Genomic DNA, 18859 nt, shown 5'->3' on the forward strand with positions numbered 1-18859 from the left:
TGTGTAACAAGTGGGAAAATGGAGGTGTGTGTGTACTAAATAAAGCAGCTTTAATCTAAAAAATAAAAATAAAAAAAATCATCATGATGTGCTACATTCTTTGGTACAGTACATATTAATATTATTATATGTATTTTATTATTATATTATTTAATATTAAATATCTGAAATAAAATTAAAATAAAAAATTAAGGAGAACAGATGAGACAAAAGTGACCAAAACCAAACACAACACAAGAATGGAAAAAAAACTCAAGATTTATTTGAAAAGCACTTTTCACAAAATGCCCTGTAAACAAATTAGAGGGACTAAACAATAAACAACAAAGTTTCTAAAAATAAATAAATAAACTTTCTACAGTCCTATTCAGGTTAGTTTCCCATCGGCTTTTTGCGACGGCTGGAGTGTTAGAAAGGTTCTACCTCTAAAACATACACATTAACCCCTCCTGCATCCTGTCTCCACGGCAACAACTCTACTGCCTCCAAACAGAGGTCACACTGTCTCTGTGGAAACAACGCTGCCACGTCATGTACTTTGGGTCTGTTGCAGGAGAAGGGTTGACATTAATAATACAGCACTAACTTTTTTTTTTTGCTGTCATTGTGTGTGAAAAAAAACAAACAAAAAACAAAAAAACAAGAGGATGAAAAAATAAAAACTAGCAGATTGTATTGTGATCTGACAAATGTACTCCTTCCACACTTCAACCAGCCGCTCCCCAAAAAAACAGAAGGAAAAAACAAAAATAAATCTCCTCTTCTTCCGTTTCCTCTCTTGCATTTCTCCCCATAGACTGAGGCATGTGGTTGTCTCTGCTTATCTTATCCTCTCTGACCTTTCACCTCCAACGACCTCCACCCACATTAAGGACCCCCAAACACACAAACACTTAAATATGACGACTTGCGACAGAAAATATAAAAGAAAAAAAATATTGTTGAACAGTGAGATGTTTGTCACAACTACCTGTTAGTTCAGAGGAAGTTTAAGTTCATCTGTGTGTGTCCAACAAGAAACTGACTGAACGCCCAAAGTAGAACCACCTCCCACCCACCTACCCACCCACCTCAACAGACACACATGCAAACACTCATTCATATATCCACACGCACACAACACACGACACAGATATCCACAACACTAAAAAAAAAAAAAAATAAAATAAAATAGCATCAGGTTCTAACCTGTCACTGTGTGTGTTACAGTTACATGGCTTTATTACAGTGTGTCGTCTGGAACATTGTCTCTGTGTGATGGAGTTTTAACGGCGAGTCGGGCTCAGAAACGCTGAGATATTGATCCCAAAAGTGAGGATGAGATCACTGACCCAAAAAAACAGCCGACAGCGGGAAAACAGCACAATTCTGACCCACTTTTCAGTGATAGTCATAACACAACCCCCCCCCCCCCCCTTCCCAGGTACATGCACCTCTGTCAATCTGACCATGTGATCAGGTTTACATGCAATGCAAAGTCAATGGCAATACCCAGAAATCCTTTGGGGTGACATCAGTAGGTTGCACATAGTGTGCTCATGTTTACCTCCACGACCAGTCTGTAAGGCTTCAGAGATAAATACATAATGCACGAAGGTTCTGAAAAAAACAAACTTAACGGAAAACTTTGACTTCTATCAACAGTTCCTCTTCCTTTCCTTGCATTCAGTGTTAAAGTTCTGGGAGATGGAGAGTTTTCATGACGTCCTAACAATTGAGCTTCAACAGCTGCTCCAGTGATATAGTCACGCCCTTCCCTGAAGTTGGGGGGCTTGAAACAGACAGATGTTTTAATAAAAGGAATGGTTGAAACTGCAGCAGCAGAGGCTGAGATACAGTATAGTGACTTTTAGCCTGGAGTATCTAAAATCACTGGTGTCTCTACTTTACACCCTCCCTATGTGGTAAAAGCCCACATTGCCAGTTTCTAACGCAAACTGTCTTTCTGTTATCAATTTGAAGCCCAAGCTGAGATAACCCTGGTGACATCGCTACGACATCAACAGGGATATTTCCCCAGACTTGACAAAGGTCCTCCGTAGCTGCAGAGCAACATTACAACTGATTTCACAGGCTAAATGCTACTCGTCATGTCAAGAAACATGAGCTTCATGTGTAAAATCGAATGTGATTTGTTGACTGACCACGCAGGAGCTGACCGCCTCTCTGACTGCAACAAACCGTTATCAACAGTGTGGTTACCAGGAAGAGCAAGACAAACTCTTAACAACCACGACCTTCATTCAGCTTCACTCACTTCCTACAGCGGCAAGGACAACTTAAAAACCACAAAAACAACAGAGAACAGGGCTAAAACTCCTCAACGCATGGTCATGGGCATCACAGTGACTGAGGCCACACCAGGAACCTAGATCGGTCTGGGCTCTAGGAGGGTGAGCAACCAACAACTTCAACTTCTACTTGAAAGCAAAACTTAGCTCCAGGAGCTTAAAAACGGATACGGGATTCAGGATTCTTTAAAAAGGTCCTTGTTGCCCATGTTAGACTTTGCCACAGCTCTCTTTGCAGCTGTTTGCAGGCGAATGCCATCTCTGCCAGCGGCTACTGTCATAACCAACAGTTCTTCATTTGCCACGTAAGGCACAACTTGCTGGATGCAACAGGTTTGTCATGAAGGAGGATGTTTCAGAGGAACTTATTCACAAAAACAAAAGACAGTTCATTGAAATGCATGGTATGAAAAAACCAACATCAATACATGGCAGCCTATGAAGGAGAGTTAGTGACTAAAAATAGGCCAATTCTAAACGTAACCCAAAAACGTCAGCAATGTAACAAAAGGAAAGTAGTTGAAGAAAAGACACAGTAACTTCAAACACCTGCACGTGTCTCTGTCTTCTTCAGGTCCTTATCAGCACCCTGCAGACAGGGGGTGTGTGTGTGTGTGTGTGTGTGTTAGAGAGAGACAGAGAGAAAGAGAGAGAGAGAGAGAGAAAGAGAAAGTGGGTTGGAAGGGGTCAACAGAGGTCAAGCTTCATCAGCGGAATCCGATTGGCCATGGATTGAAACTAGAGGCGAGGCCATTTAGGACTCCTGAGGGACCACCTCCATCACCTTCTGACAAAACGCTGTGGTCGAAACTGCAAAAAACACACACGGGTGACAGTTACCCACGGCATCCACATAACAGGTCCAGAAGCTCAGGCGTGAGAAGACACACGTGTTGTACTCACAGATGCCATGCAGCAGCCACTTGGGTTTGGTCTTCCACCACACTCCCAGGTAGTAGACAGGCACCCCAGTAGCGATGATGCCGAAGCCGATGGCACACTCCAGTGGAGTTTTCCAGATGGAGACGACGATGAGGAAGAGGCAGGCCAGCACGAAACTCACCGGCAGCAAAATATTCACCTGCAGGATAAAGACAGGAGGGTTTTGTAAGACACTCTACAAGTTTCATGATCATGAGACACAGCATGGAGTCCCCCGCCCCTACTCTGCCTCTGATTGGCTCTAACCCTGATATTCCTCTCTGCTGAATGTGGGTGGCGAAAGAAAACAAAGCATGTCCGTGCAAGTGCAGCTAGGATACTCTGGTGAGAGACTCAGAGGAAGATGGAGTAACTCCAGACTCCAGTTAACCAGAGACACAAATGGCCCTCAGTTGGTAAAAGCTCCACTGTGTTTGCCAGCAAGTCGATGCCTTTGTCTGTCAGCTCTTCGGTGCTGAGCAGCTGTGGCCAAAAGCTGCATGATGAGAGCAGCAAGAGTGAAGAAAAACAGTGACGCTGCAGGTGAGAAAACCAAAGCTGAGAGGCATTAAAACACTCTGTTTTGGGGGGGGGGGGGGGGGGGGGGGGCTGCAGAGTTGGGGCTGTCACTAAAGGGGACCCCTTTCATATTACACACTGGCTTCTGATGCACTGTTATTATAATAATATTTATTATAGCTGCTTTCAGCACTGTGTCCATATACTTTTGGTCTGAGGCTGAATTTTCATGGTTAAGACTTGGCCTTTTTCCTCTAGTGAAGGTAAATCTCGATGCTACAACAGACAGTGATATTTTAGACAATAATGTGCCTCCAACTGTGTGTTAATGATTTTTTTGGAAAGCCCTGACGATGTCCCCACTCACAAAACCAGGTCAGGTCTGCAACATAGCTCTGACCACAACTCCATTTAGCGTCTTTAGGGTGGAGTGGAACGCCGGATGTGAACTGGTTGAACCACCAGTTTACTAAAGTACAGTTTCTCTTAACTAAAGACAATAATTAGTGAACTTAATTGAGTGATTCTCTGGCAGCTCTGCTCTGAATCTGATGAACAGCAGGAATGTGACAGACAAAGAAAAGAGAAAGAAATAGAGTGGGAGAGTGAACAAGTGAGATGAAGGTCAGCAGTGAGACAGTGCCACCACTGTCCCACCACTCACTCACTCTCACTCACTCTCTCACACACACACACACACACACACACACACACACACACACACACAGCACTGGGCCAACAGATCTATCTGACACTCCCCACTCCACTGCCCTGACAGACTCCGCCTCCGTCGAACACACGACCATGCCAGCGGGCGGATGAGTAGACTCAGGGCAGCCATCCGGCTCTAATAAGAGATACACATACGCAACATCACACGTGAAAACTCACACACACCCACATGCAAATAAATTGCAACAATGGCACAATGGTCTTCTGTGTGTCGGGGAGTCCTGCAGCAACTGGTTCAAGTCAGGAGACACAGCACTCTCGTGAGCACACACACACACACACACACACACACACACACACACACACACACACACACACACACACACACACACACACACACACACACACACAACTATCCAGCAGCACCAGCTGACAAGCATCCAGCTTCTCTTCTGTCTTTTAATCTGTGATCAGCCTCCATTCATCCAAGCTCCACTGAAGGAGTCTTTGTTGTTTGCATGAGACAAAGAGGAAACATTTCCTGCTGCCAAAGCTAACTTGAGTCGGAGTCAATGGCGGCAAAGACCAAGTGAACCCAAGTTTACTGTCCACTTGTCTCTGACTCGTCTGCGCGTATCCGTCCATGTCCCTCTACGATCAACTTCATCACCAACTTTTGGTCAAAATCGCTCTGAAATGATCCTCTCCTGATATTTCTCGGTATTTTCAGCAGAAAAAACAAACAAACAAAACAAAATCGACAAGTCTTATCCATTGCTGTTCGCTTCTTGTACTCTGACTGGCTGGCTGCATGTCACCACCTCACCTTAATGGGTCGCTCCATCTCGGGCTTCTTATAACGTAGCCACATCATCCCAACTATTGCCATGGCGATGCACAGCCAGTTGAAGAAACTGAAGAAGTTGATGACGGAGAAGATGTCATTGGAGAAAGCGTAGAGCAGCGTCATCAAACACTGAAGAGAGAGAGAGAGAAAGAGAGAGAGAAGCAGTGAATTAAAATAGCCAATCGCCTTTCTGATTAATCCGTACCTGAATAAATACATCCCAAATTTAACCTCTGAGAGCTTATTTGTCAGCGAGGATGTCAGGCAACACAGTCTCCATCTTTGATGCCGAGCACTCAAATTTACACTTTGAGATTCTGTGGGTGGCAATGCTTTCTTTGTTCTGACAAGGTGCCATCACTGCTAAGTCTTTATATCACAACAATATCCACCAGTTTTTGAAGTAGCTGTAAAAGTTGTGATGGATTTGACATGAGCTGCATCCCTGTTGTGTGTGGGAGAGTGCAGTAACACGGTCCAGTTTCTAGCACTTGATTACCACTGTAAACCAGTGAAGTGAGAGCCCTGTGATTAGACAATAAGAGTACGTACGGTGAATATGAGCGAGGGCAGTGGGGTCAGCAGGGTGGGGTGGATCATTGACAGCAGACTGGGCAGGTGACCCTCCCGCGAGCCCACAAAGAATAACCTGAGAGAGATGGAAAGACGTAGGTGAGTGTAAATAGATAAATTATTCTAATTAATGCATCTTGCACACACGAAAATATTCTGGTTTTCCAGGCGTCTTTGAACTCACCAGGTCTAAAACTTGGCACGGCAGTGAGGAAGTGTTTCTGAGTATGGTTTGTCATATGCTGTGTTTGTGAGCACGCGTTACCTGGAGGATGTGAACAGAGAGCCGTTGACTGATCCAAAGCAGGACAGACCCACAAACACTGGGATGATCCACGCCATAGGACCCAGGTGGTAGTTTCCAAAATCCTGCAGGATGCCACATATACAGGATAGATGTGATAATACATCAGCTATATCAGTGATGGAGGCCCAGTCACGACACACCAAAACTGTCCCTCACAGTGACTCTGGGTGACGTGGTTGGTCAGCGATGGTTTTATCTGCACTATGACATTGTACATCTTCTTATTTCATAAAGAATTACTGCTTATTATAGCTGTCTGAGAGAGCTAGCTGTCAGTTAGCAAGCTTGTTAGCCTGATCACAAACATGACAACGAGTCCACACAGTTTATTAGAAAGACGTATTTTTATCAGTTCCTTTCTCAAAGCCAACTGCAAACCATCCCTCTGCTGTGGAGCAGTGTGCACTCCATCAGAGACAGTTAAAGACAATACAATACAATACAAGAGTCGACAAACACACAGTTGCAGCAGATTTACTTCACCCCTGATCAAATCTTAGATGCTGAGACTGAACTGAATTGAACTGATTTTGCTGTGAAATGTGACAGTTTTAAATGCTGATGTGAGCGGACCCTCACTTTGTTGAAATGAAATAATATATACAAACATAAGCTCTATACATAGAGGATATCCAGAGGGATGATTTAGGCACCGGAAACACATTTATGATCTCACTGCATTTGGTGACCATCATACAGGGAAAATAGCTCCAGCACTCACCACAGCCACGGCCTCTGACCTCAGCATCTGGTCGGGTGTGAGTGTGGTGAAATACGCCATGTTGGTCAGAACGTATACCGCTGTCACGATGGGCAGAGAGATGATGATGGCTCGGGGAAGGTTTCTGAGGAAGACATTTTAAAAAAAAAAAAAAACAGACTTCAGTGATAACGCAGATTGCCACTATTGATCAGAGTATCAGACATTCCTCTGCGTTCGTACTCACCTGTAAGGTTCAATCATCTCCTCAGTAACAAAATTCAAGTAGTTCCTAGAAGCAGAGGACAGTTAGACACAGTCCAGGTACATAGCAAAACAGATGTATTGTATATTGTACAACTGTTCTGTTTAAGTGTCAAAATACATGTCACTGATTATACTACAAAAATACAACAGTTGTATGTAGTATCACTGATATGTAGACCTTCAATAAAAATGACTTCTCAGAAAAGGTGAGAGCTTCTTCTTAATTATTCAGTTCACTTTAGATTTCAACTTTATTTAGACCAAGAAAGCAAACTAACTTATGTTTAGAGTCACAAATTCCCATAGACTCACAGCTTAAAATGCCAAACTTTACAGTAGAAATAAACATGTTTACAACCTGGTACAGAAAAAGGTTTTGGTCTCTGTAGCTAATTTTCCTGTATGTGGTGTGAATTTTAATATAACTCACCTATTTAAATTTTATTAGGGCTTAAAGTTCTAAGCTTTGAGTGACAGGTGGGCAAGCGTATGCTTGCCAAAAACTGGCATGCACCGAAGTCTCGGCTCGACACGCCGACTCGACTCTCTCTGCTCATTTCTGGGTTAGGCAGGAGTTAGGCAGAGTGAGGCACTGCCAAGATGGCAGATGCCCTGAGCTTCAAAACCACTCTTCACAATCCTGTGGGTGTTGTCACGGAGGCTACGCCCATCTTTATTTACAGTCTATGTAATGAAAACATTAGTAAGTAGGCTGGGTGATAATTTGACAAATCAGTGGAATCTTATCTTGATAATGAGATGGTATCATTTACTAATTTACAAATTGTTGCCAAAGTATAATGATCCATGTGTATTACCATCTGTCCACCATGAAGGGTCATTCAGGAATTACAGAGTGAGGCGAGTCAACAGGAGTGAGTTCTTAATTTGTCTGATCCTAAATGGGAAATCGGATATTGAACAGGCAGCGCAGTGGCATGCAACTTGATCACACAAGTATGTTGGTGTATGAACTCACCAACCACCGTAGGCAAACAGGCCGCTGTACAGCGCCAGGCCGATGCTGCCAAACTCATATTTCGACCCCTCAAAGGAATTCTCTGGAAGAAGTCCGTCTGTGTCGCCTGGAGAGGACGAGGAGAGAACAGGGAGAAAGATCCGGGTTAAAACCAAAAACAAATCCTCCTGTCTGCGCTACTGCTCAGCGGCCACCCTGGAGAGCCGGGGATATGGAACAATACATGAAACAATGATCTGCATTTACCCAGCACACCCTAACATACAGCAAAAAGCCTTTGGGGGTGGGGGTGGAGAGGGGAATATTCAGCCTGAATTTGTCTCAGTATGTGGATCAGGGAAGTGAATTTAATGGAGTTAAGAAAGGCTGACACGGTCAATAAGTGACCCAGACCGTGGCATGACTGTGGGTCAACATGAGGCGTGGATGGATCGCAGGGACAAAAAATAGGGGCTGCAAGAAGAAAGAGGCAACAGGCAGGGTGGTTGGTGGGGTGTGGGGGGATGGGGGTTAAGGGAATGACTATTTTCCGAGGATTTACAACATTTTGCTCGCAGCACCCTCTTGTCTGACCCCCTGGTTTCTCCCGGTTTGTGCCACATTCCTGACGGACCTGCTCCCAACATACACACACATTCTCAGACATAGCGACGGTTGCTAAACCAACAGCTCCGGGCCGTGTTGGTACTGGGAGGGTTAGCCCTAAGCCGCTGTGCACTGTGGGAAACGCCTGATTACTACACCGTCTGCCCTGTCTCATGTTATGCTCTACCCAGAGTCAGAGAGACAGATGTGGGACCACAGCGTCCTGAGGGTCCGCTGCCCCGCCTGGACAGCACTGCTCTACACACCAGCCTGACAGGGGAGCTGTCCCGGGGGACGGGGGGTGTCTCTGGGTCCTCGTCAGAGTTCATGGCTATGACACAGGTTCCTTATGGTCGTTTCAACCTGTTCATTCCAGCAGTAGAAAGTAACTAACTGCATTTACTCAGTAAAGTTTGAGGTACATCTACTTGACCCGAGTGTTTTCATTTATTTCTTCTTTATACTTCAACTCCACTACAGAGGGAAATATTTACATTTTACTCAACCACACATATTCACCTCTCTTCTGTCTTCTCTAAACACAAATGCCTAAGAGGCCTAAATACAACTAGAGATTTAATTAAAATTCATGTTATTCTCAAAAAACATGATGAGAAATGTTTGGCATTCAGCCAGTGAAGGGATTTTCTTCGGAAGTCTTGCTTCCACAGACAGGTTGGACCTGTCACATATTTCACATACCAGAGATCCACTTGCAACCAAATGTATTGTTAATTTTCTGTGTCAGCAACAATGATTTGCTTCACTCAAACACTCTCTATACACACACACACACACACACACACACACACACACACACACACATATATATATCTGCATGAAGAAGATGTTTTTTAAAGACATCATGCTACCATCATTATCCCCAGGCCTTGTTTGCCAATTTCTTTACGCAAAGATACACACAGCTACTGCTGAGGACCGTGGTGCCTCCAAACCGTCAGCTCACCTCACATCGTCTGTGATGCTTGAGCGGCTGACTTGGTCTGAACCTTAATTCTTCAGCCCTGTTCTGCTCAGCCTTTATTTTATGAGATGAGGTTTTCTATCTTCAACCCTCTCCTCTCCCTGTGTTTCGCTTTTATTCTTTCTATTTTATTATTATTCCCTCTTCTGCTACTCATCCATTACCTTCCACCACGCGGATCAGGAAACACTCCGAGCTGTGATCAGCTGGTCACATGATACTAGTGCCAGGCAGGGAAAGTGACACACACACACACACACACACACACACACACACACACACACAGAATGAAATATGCATGCATGCTGCAGAGCAAACACACTCAAGGTGCACACATACCAACACTACCTCTAGCTCCCGACTTTAAATGAGGCCTGGCTTAATGGTAAGGACCAGAGGGATTTAGTCACTAAACTGAGTAAAAAGTACAATGACTGTATTTACTCATCCCTCATTATCTCAGTACAGTACCCTCTTAACCAAACAGTACACCTCAAAGAAACAGTTCACTGGCAAATGCACTTATTTGCTTCCTTTTCAAGAGCTGGGTGAAAAGATGGACACTAATAACCAGCAATTATCTCCAGACTTAAAATATATGCCCACCAACACCTCTAAAGATCACTAATTGTGGTTTGTTTTTTTTTTTACCTGAACGTTTACAGAAATTTAAAAACGCTGTGTGGTTTCAGGGTAAAACACCAGTTCCTACATTTCTGTTTGTGTCAAAATTGAGCAAACAAGATATTTTCTGGATGTGTTTTCGAACTTTGGACAGAAAAAAAAGCTTTGGCTGGTTCCCCTGCTTCCAGTCTTTATGCTAAGCTCAGCTAATCTCCTCCTGGCTCCAGCTTCACCACTGTCACACAGGCGTTGGTGTCGGTGAGACGTGGTGTCAATCTCCTCTTCTCACTCTCTGACAGAAAGTATGTATCTGTACTTCCCAAAATGTTGAACTTTTCCTTTAATAATGTCTAAAAAAATTTAAAAATCCTTCTAATATCTTTATTTCTGTAAATCTCACAATGACATTTGGTCTGTTCCTTCCTCAGGTGCACAGCTGGCAGTGACTGAGTTTACAGTGAGTTTAAAGAGACAGCGGATCAGGTGAAGGGGAGTGAAGTGAAAACATTGTGCACCAATTGTTATATTTACAATGCGCGATTCAGCTGAAACCCTCCCACTGTACAAACACTCACTTTTCATTCACAAACACACCGGAGACAGCTGTGCTGGCGCATGAACCAGCCGTGGAAAACCACTTCAAAATGTCAGCAGTGAGGTCAGAAGACACAGGCGTGTGAGCGTGAATGTGCGAGTTGGTTTTTGGGGTTTTTTTGTAAAATAAACTAAGTCAGTATCAGAAAGACAAAGAATAAGAAGCTGAGAGGGAAATCCCCGCCTCACAGATGGAGGATGACAAGATGAAACTGAAGTAAATCAGAAGTGAGTTTCAGCTGCAGTTTGCTGGGAGCAGATCAGCCTCTGAGAGTGTTTCACTTCCAGACCGTGTGGGCAGGTGTCAGATTGAGAAAGCGGGGCTTTATTGGAGCTAATCAGATTACACTGGCCTCTAATCTGAGACAGCAGCAGACTCTGACCTTATGAGCTACAAAGCTCCGCCACAGGGTGAATTCGGACACCGGCTGAGAGCGCAGGTAAGATGCACTGGCGGAGGATTTTCTGACCTCATTCAATAAATGAGCAAAACTATTTTCTCTCAAAATGATTCTTTAGTTCAGAAACAAAAAATCTGAATTTTATTTTTTATCCCTGTTTTTCATTTCCTTTTTTGATCAGATGGCTGCTTAAACAATAAATGTAAACTCTAGCATCGGGGCAGGCTCAGTAAGCACTGCCAGACACGACTGCAGCACCCGGCGGAGTTGCAGTGGAGCAGCCTGTCAGGTGAGTTTGTTGATGTTACCTCAGCAACGCACCCAGGCATCATCCAAGCCTACATAATCTACAGCATCTAACATAAACAGTTATCAGAAGCACTACAGTGAAAGGAGTTAAAGATTTAAGAGCGGCATCAGACTCAATACCAGGTCTGAGAGGCTGAGTTTTAAAATGGACTAGAATTACAAATGAGTAGCTTTACTCTTCATGCTCCAGCTACACACCTACACAGGTATTACACAAGCCGCTTACATTCAACTCAGGTAGATTAAGATCAGTGCAAGAATGAAAGGGGTGGGGGATGGGGGGGGTGGGGCACTTGTAAATAACAAGTGCATGCTTGTTGTTTACTTGTGATTAACTGATCCACTGGAGTTGAGGGAGGACAGATAAAAGCACCTTTTTTATCAAACGTTACTGACTTTGTGTTGTACTCGTACAGGACACTGATCATTGTGCAGATTTGGGAATACGTGTGGATTTTATACCCTGTTTAAAAAAAATAAAGGATTGAATTTGAATTTGATTTAATTGATCACTCAAGCTGTTTTTCTCAGAGTTTATATTGTCAGAATAAGAAAAGCACAGTCAGTCACTGATATGCTGTATACTGGCCAGTGAGGCTGACTGATTATTAATTCAACTGTATCTAAACCTCATCAATACTAATCCTTTCAATGCTTCAGGAAGTATTTAATCCATCTGTTTCCTTAATGATGTTCAGGGTTTACTATATGCTACATAAGGAAATACTATAAACCAAGTCAAAGGTCTCTATGGCAACATACAGTGTAATCTCCAGCTCTCCATTTGACTCCAGTGCCTGAGTTGAACCCTCAGTGTAAGTGTAAGTGTATCGAGCTTGCCCACACTTCACTGCATCCACACACCCACCCACCGGCTATAAGAGGCCTTTCTGTCTGACGTCACGGTCCGTCTCTCCTTAACGTCCCCTGCCTCACCATCCGTCAGCGGAAAAAAACTTCAGACAAACAACTACAACTAATTATGTTGAACTCAAAAACAGAGGGACCTGCTGAAATGTCCTGACACACTCAGTTTTACAGAAACTACTGCATCAGTCCGCTTTTTTGTTATTTTTATTTCATCATTAATTTAATGTGAGGACGCTCCACACAAACAGACACAGCTGAAGCAGTACAGCTGTACTCTGGCCTCTTGTTGCTAAACCTCCAGTGCAAAACTAGTTTCCCATGAAGTATCAGACACCCCCCCCCCCCCACTTCTCTCACTCTAACCTCACTGACACTTTCCTCCCTCCGCTCCATCTCTTTCTGCTCGGAACAATCCCAGTCAGTGTTGACGCCCTGTTTGCCCACCAGTCTGCTGATCTGAGACCTGTGACCTCCGACCTCCACACAAACGGGTACTCTGTCATTTCACCCATTCTGGCTCTGATTTAGTGATACAGACTTGATGTAAAGAAGATACCTTCACATTAAACACAGCAGCAGCAGCACAGCAACAGTTTGAGTTACAGTCCTGTGTTTTAACTAAATATCAGCAGTTTCCAGGGAGGCCAGCGCCAGGAGATGAATGAGAGTACAGAAAAGTGACTGACTTCTGAGCGAGCACACTTTATTTAATTAGAAAAAATGTGCAGAGAAATGTTAACTGTTAAGGGGCAACAAGGCCAGTTGTTTTCAGTACAACATAAAACTGAAAAAATATTCGGTTGCATTGTCTTTTTTCTGTATAAATCATATAAATAAATCACAAAATCAGTCAAACTGTAAAAATACAACCTCTAAATTGTATTTAACACTTCAGTGTTTTTAAGTTTATTTTTTTTTTTTCGGTTCTTTTAAATGTAGACAATTTTGTAGACAGTTTCAGATGCTTTAAACTAAAACGAAACTATCGAGACTGCAGGTTTGGCGTTGCGGTTCAAGTAAAACTGAGACCGACAAGAAAACTGTTACATTTCAAAGCCCGACTGGGGTCAATGCCATGTGTGAGGTCAAAGGGTCAGAGGTCATGGGTGAGCAGACAGAGGAAACACACAGCTGCAGGAAACAGCTTGGAGGTGTGGTCAGTCTCAAGTCCACTGTAAACTCTCTATAAACTGCAAAACACTTGACAGCTGAGGAAAACGCTGAGCCTGCTGCCAGCTTGGGGCTGCTGCACCATGACACTGCTCGCCTTGTGATTACATTCAATCTGCCGGGCTCACACTGACTCATTCACATTCAGCACACACGCTTGTTGACTTCCCTTAGTTTTAAGGGGTTGGCCCTCATTTTTTTTTTTTTTCAACCATCAGAGCACAGATTTACCCCTGTCCTCTACTTGCCTCTGCCTGTCTCTCCCTGAGGAGCACAGCAGTGGACAGATTCACTGCAAACAGGAAGAGACGCTGCCATAGGAGCACAGCAGGACTTGGCGGTAAACACGCAGAGGCAGCAGGGGGGATATAAGCCTACAGTTACCTGGTAGAGGGTTTTTTTTTTTTTTTTTTTAATCATTGGAAGGGAAGCGGAAAGGTATTATGCCACCTTCAATATTTAGGACTGCAAATCATAATAGTCTAATCTCTGTGGCATGAACCCAGTGAACCCCAAAGTCGTGGCGAAGACAACCTTCCTCTAGAGGGCAGAGTTCGATTCCCTGAGCTCACTTCCTGTCCGTGGACCTGTGGGTTTACCTTCTTGAGTAAAGTCTGATCATTTATAGCTAATGGGACATGAGTTCTTGTTTGTTCTGCTGCCGTCTTTCTGAGACTCAAACTTCTTGCAGCTAATGAGTAGATTTCCAAATGAAAGCAGCTGTGTTCTACTTCAGAGTCATTGTCTGGTTCCTCTGTGCCGTCCTCTCGTTTCTGGCTACACTTCACAACATCCTGTGAGCTTAATGAGGGTTCGGCCCGACTCCAGGAGGCAGAACACCAGCTACTCTGCCTCCACACATTCACTGCTCCCATGCCACAAAGACAACAGGCGGCACTGAGATTAACTTAGAATAGGAGTTTGATCAGATATCGTCCCAGAAGCACAGATTTAGAATAAGTGGGGTTCAAAAAGATAAAAGGTTTATGGGTCTGTGAGAAAACACACACAACATGTGTTCAGTTAAAGCTAATTTTGTCTTTGATTTCAGGACTATTTCAATTAGTGGACTGAGAAGTTTTGCGAGTTGTTCTGACAAACAAACACGAACCAAAAAAAAAAAAAAAAAAAAAACGTACATGTTTTTGTAAGTGAGAAAATTAAGGGGCTGCAGATCACAGAGAGCAGTTGATGACGACACGTCAGAGGAAGACACTTAAATAAGTCAAATTAACCACATCCTGTTGCAAGTTGCGTGACACAAACCTCACTGTGGCATGTGGTAAACTCCCTGCATTGAGTGCTGAACCTACTGGGTGTGTGCTGCTTTACGTGCATGGGAGTTTGTAAACAACTGCAAGGCTTTGTTTGGTTGGTTGTGTGTATTTTGAGCCAACTGTTACTTTACCGGCATCTGCATAAATAAACAACAAACTATTTGCAGGGGGCTTTACCTCTTACGGGGGTTCACAACTCAACTGTTTCCCATTAGGAACCGAACATGGCACGTACACAACAAACACACTTGAAAAAAAGACAAATTTGCAAAATCTAACAGATCAGAAAATGAACCGTATCAAGTATTACTGATTAAACGAATATCTAACTTCACTAAAAATATATTTAGGTGCGATATGAACATTTTTCTTATATTGATCTACAGTATGTCACAATCCAAATGCAATTATAGGCAATACGATTCATACGTTCAATAAATAGTTTGGTTAATTACAGATTGTTTGAAATGATCCATTTAAACAGTAATTTGTAGAATGATAACCTGATAGATTTATATCACCAAAATAAAAGTCTCTTGGTAAGTTGTTTAAATTTTTCTTGTCTCTGTCATTCAGCAATTTAAGATGTTAAATTTAAGATGTAAAGCACCTACACTAACAGCAACCTTGTGAATGTGTGTGTGTGTTGTGTATGTAGGTGCAGAATACCTCGGCCAATCTTGACAAAGCCAATAATAATGATGAGTCCGAGCGCTAGAAGTTTGGCTGCAGCAAAGAAGTCCTGGACTCTGGTGGCCGCCTTCACACTGTAGCAGTTCACAAAGGTCAACAAGACTGCAGAGAAAAACAAAGACAGACATTGAGAGAGAAAGACTTGAACTTGTTAATCAGCTCTTTGGTGCAACTTCCCCAGTTTTGACACTTTGGACCACATGACAGGTCTCCTCACACACTGAATTACAGCACAACTGCACCACCGGAGAGCGTCTTCAGTCTCTCTGCAGGACACTCATACCGGGCACATGGAGAAACTAACTTTTCCTTCAAAGTGTCTTTGAGATTTTATTCATAGAACATAAGTTCACACGCTTTAAAATAGCTTTTAACTGCCTGTGCGCGTGTTTATTTGTGTCTCTCACAGCACGATGCAAGCTGGAGAAGAATTCACAGGGAATAAAATCCTTTCCTGCATGCCCCTCTGTCTGTCCACAGCACACACACGTACAGTAGTGGTACCCAGCCCCTTCCGACCATGCACAGAAAACACACACTCAAAGTTGTTTAGGCGGCCCCTAACCCTGGACCCCATTAAAAGTGATTAACTAAAGCAGCAGGTCCCTTCAAAGCTCCTAAATCAGGTCGGGGCCACAACAGAAGGATGAGACAGAGCACAATGAGGCCCTGTGTTAAAGAGACCGAGACAAAGCAAGAGAGAGAGAGAGAGGCAAAGTACAGTAGGGGGCAGAACACACAGAGACTGGCATCCAAACAACTGGCTAATACTTGAGGATAATCATTTATGTGTGCTGCATACATGCACGAACTTAAACATGTGTGCAACCGAACACACACAGAAACACACTGGTCTCGAATGCATGAAGTCCCAAAGAAATGGGTCAAATGGAACAATGACTCTCACCAAAATAGACCTATGGAGCTATGGAGGTATGGATGTGTGTGTGTGTGTGTGTGTGTGTGTGTGTGTGTGTGTGCGTAGATGTTTGGCTCTCAGTCCCACAGTGACCCTGACCACCCCGCTGCCTACCCCATAGGCACACACACACACACACAGATAACTGATCCTCTTGGTCCACAGCCTTGTCATGTGTTCTCAGCCAGGCTTTAGCCTTCAGTCAATCTGAAGATTAGGTTTTACAGTTACCAGCCGGTACCACACACACACACACACACACACACACACACACACACAAATAAATATTTATATATATTCATACACAGTATTTTGAGTATGAATGTATTCAGATAGAGAAGTGAGGTGAGTTGTGGGTCTGGGGTTGCGGGTGGTTAATCATTGTATGTGGCGGTCAAAGACAACAACCAGAGACTGGTGCTAACAGACTCAAGCAGCTAATAATCCAGACTTAATTCTGTAAGACTCCATTCAAAACAAGGCAGGAAACAGACGACGATCCCGTGAAACACACTAAGGTTCACAGATATTTTAGTCTATAGGAGAGCTTTACACTTGAGGTTTAATTGACTGCTTATAATGAAATTAAACATATTCTCAATTAGTTCATCAGATTCAGTCAATTTGTATTTATCCTAATATCTATCCTATATATCCCACACAGCACAGTTTTAATAATACATTCTCTTTTTTTTGTAATTATCTCATTAAAGTATAACCACAAATTTTGAACACAAAAAAATGCAATGTAATAGTTTAGTTTCCTACAACATGTGGTGTCAGATAAAGGGGACTCCCCTGCTAAGAGTTAAATATATATTTCATTATATTTAGGTACATTTCATCTCATAATAACGGACACACTGTGGATTTTTTTTTTTTTTTTTTTTGCCTTGACAAACCCAGAAAAATATTACGAAAATTATACGAAACATTAAACTATACATCAATTAATTAAAAACATTCGTTAAATATTTAATCCAATTATAATAAAATGAATTCAGCAGAAATAGTTTTTTTAAGAGGTACCACTTAATGTGATGCGTCCTCCCCCGGAGCTGATGTAATCACCGGCAACACACGTGGTGAGGGTCGGATCAGAAAGCGGGGAAATTGTTGTAAATTTTAAATAAACCTGTCCGAGCTAACTCTGTCGTCTGCACCACAGGTGATTTCTTTTCCTGACAGCCATGAGCAATAACAGGAAGCGCATATATGTGCGACTTGTATCTCAACCCAAAGGCTGAGTTGCATCATCGCATCCCGGGTCGGGTACTCACGGATGCAGAGGCAGGCCACCAGCTTGGCCCCGGGCTCCGGCACCGGGCAGTCGGGGAACAGGGGCTTCAGGAGGTAGGTGGCGAAAACGTAGGCGACGATGTACTGCGAGGACGGCCGGATGATGAGCAGCTCGATCCAGAGCTTGAGGAAAGCCAGCAGGGAGCCGTACACCTCCAGGATGTAGGCATAGTCCCCGCCGGACTTGGTGATGGTGGTCCCCAGCTCCGCGTAGCAGAGGGCTCCCACCGTGGAGAAGACCCCGCACACCGCCCACACTATCAGGGACAGACCCACCGAGCCGGCCTCCCTCACCACGCCGGTCGGGGTGACGAAGATACCGGAGCCGATGATGGTGCCGACGATGATGGCCACGCCGTTCACCAGGGTGATGGTCCTCTTCAGGGCGACCCCGTCCTCCTCCCCCTGTCCCCCCACGGCGTTGTTGGGGCCCTTGGCATCGCTTCCCAGTGCTCCACCCTCGTTGGGGTCCCCCTTCTCCCCGCCGCCGCCCGGGGACAGCATCCTCTGTGTGACCTGCTTGTCCTCCTCCATGTCTGCCAGGGAGTTTGAATGTCTCTTCTTCAGCCCCGACATCGCGGACTCAGTTTCCTCTTTCTTCCTGCTCACTCGGGGCGCACAAAGCTTGCCTCCGTCGCCGGGCTGCTGGGCCTCTCTGTCGGCCCTGAGTGCGCTCTGACGCCGGCCGGGCTCAGCCACGAGTGGTCCGCGGGGTGTGTGTCGGTGTGAGTCAGAGAAACGTGTTTCCCGTCTCTCTGCTCTGTCACAGTACAAAGCCACCGACACCCGTCATGCCTTCCCTTCTCCGGCAAGGACGGCCCCTGCTTGTAGCGCGGCGTCTCCTCACTGTTTTGTCCCTTTCCCGCCCCCTTGCGGCAAGAGACGGTACTCCCCCCCCCCCCATGTCTGTCCTCATCCTGCAGGTCTCTCTCTTATTGATAACACCATTACCTGCACAGCTGTTCCTGCTCTCTCTCTCTCTTTTCTCCTCTCTCCTTTTTTATCTCCTCCTAAACCCAACCGGTCGAGGCAGACCCCCCCACCCCCCACCCCCCTC

The 18859-nt window shown here is 44.4% G+C and overlaps 1 protein-coding gene across 1 annotated transcript; it reads right to left on the reverse strand.

Annotated features, from left to right (window-relative positions):
* Positions 1 to 2421: 2421 nt before the first annotated feature.
* On the reverse strand, positions 2422 to 18618 carry slc7a5 (solute carrier family 7 member 5). Its single transcript, XM_071457985.1, has 10 exons — positions 17784 to 18618; positions 15561 to 15686; positions 8077 to 8182; positions 7078 to 7122; positions 6852 to 6975; positions 6089 to 6192; positions 5803 to 5899; positions 5230 to 5379; positions 3195 to 3372; positions 2422 to 3101 (listed from the first exon to the last, which is right to left on the reverse strand). Exons 1-10 carry the CDS (start codon positions 18376 to 18378, stop codon positions 3046 to 3048), a joined length of 1581 nt encoding a protein of 526 aa, XP_071314086.1. The 5' UTR covers positions 18379 to 18618; the 3' UTR covers positions 2422 to 3045.
* Between the last annotated feature and the right edge of the window lie 241 nt (positions 18619 to 18859).

This window comes from Trachinotus anak, unplaced genomic scaffold (assembly GCF_046630095.1).
Source record: "Trachinotus anak isolate AG129_WGS33_773 ecotype Australia unplaced genomic scaffold, CSIRO_AGI_Tana_v1 ptg000002l, whole genome shotgun sequence".
In the NCBI taxonomy this organism is placed as follows: domain Eukaryota; kingdom Metazoa; phylum Chordata; class Actinopteri; order Carangiformes; family Carangidae; genus Trachinotus; species Trachinotus anak.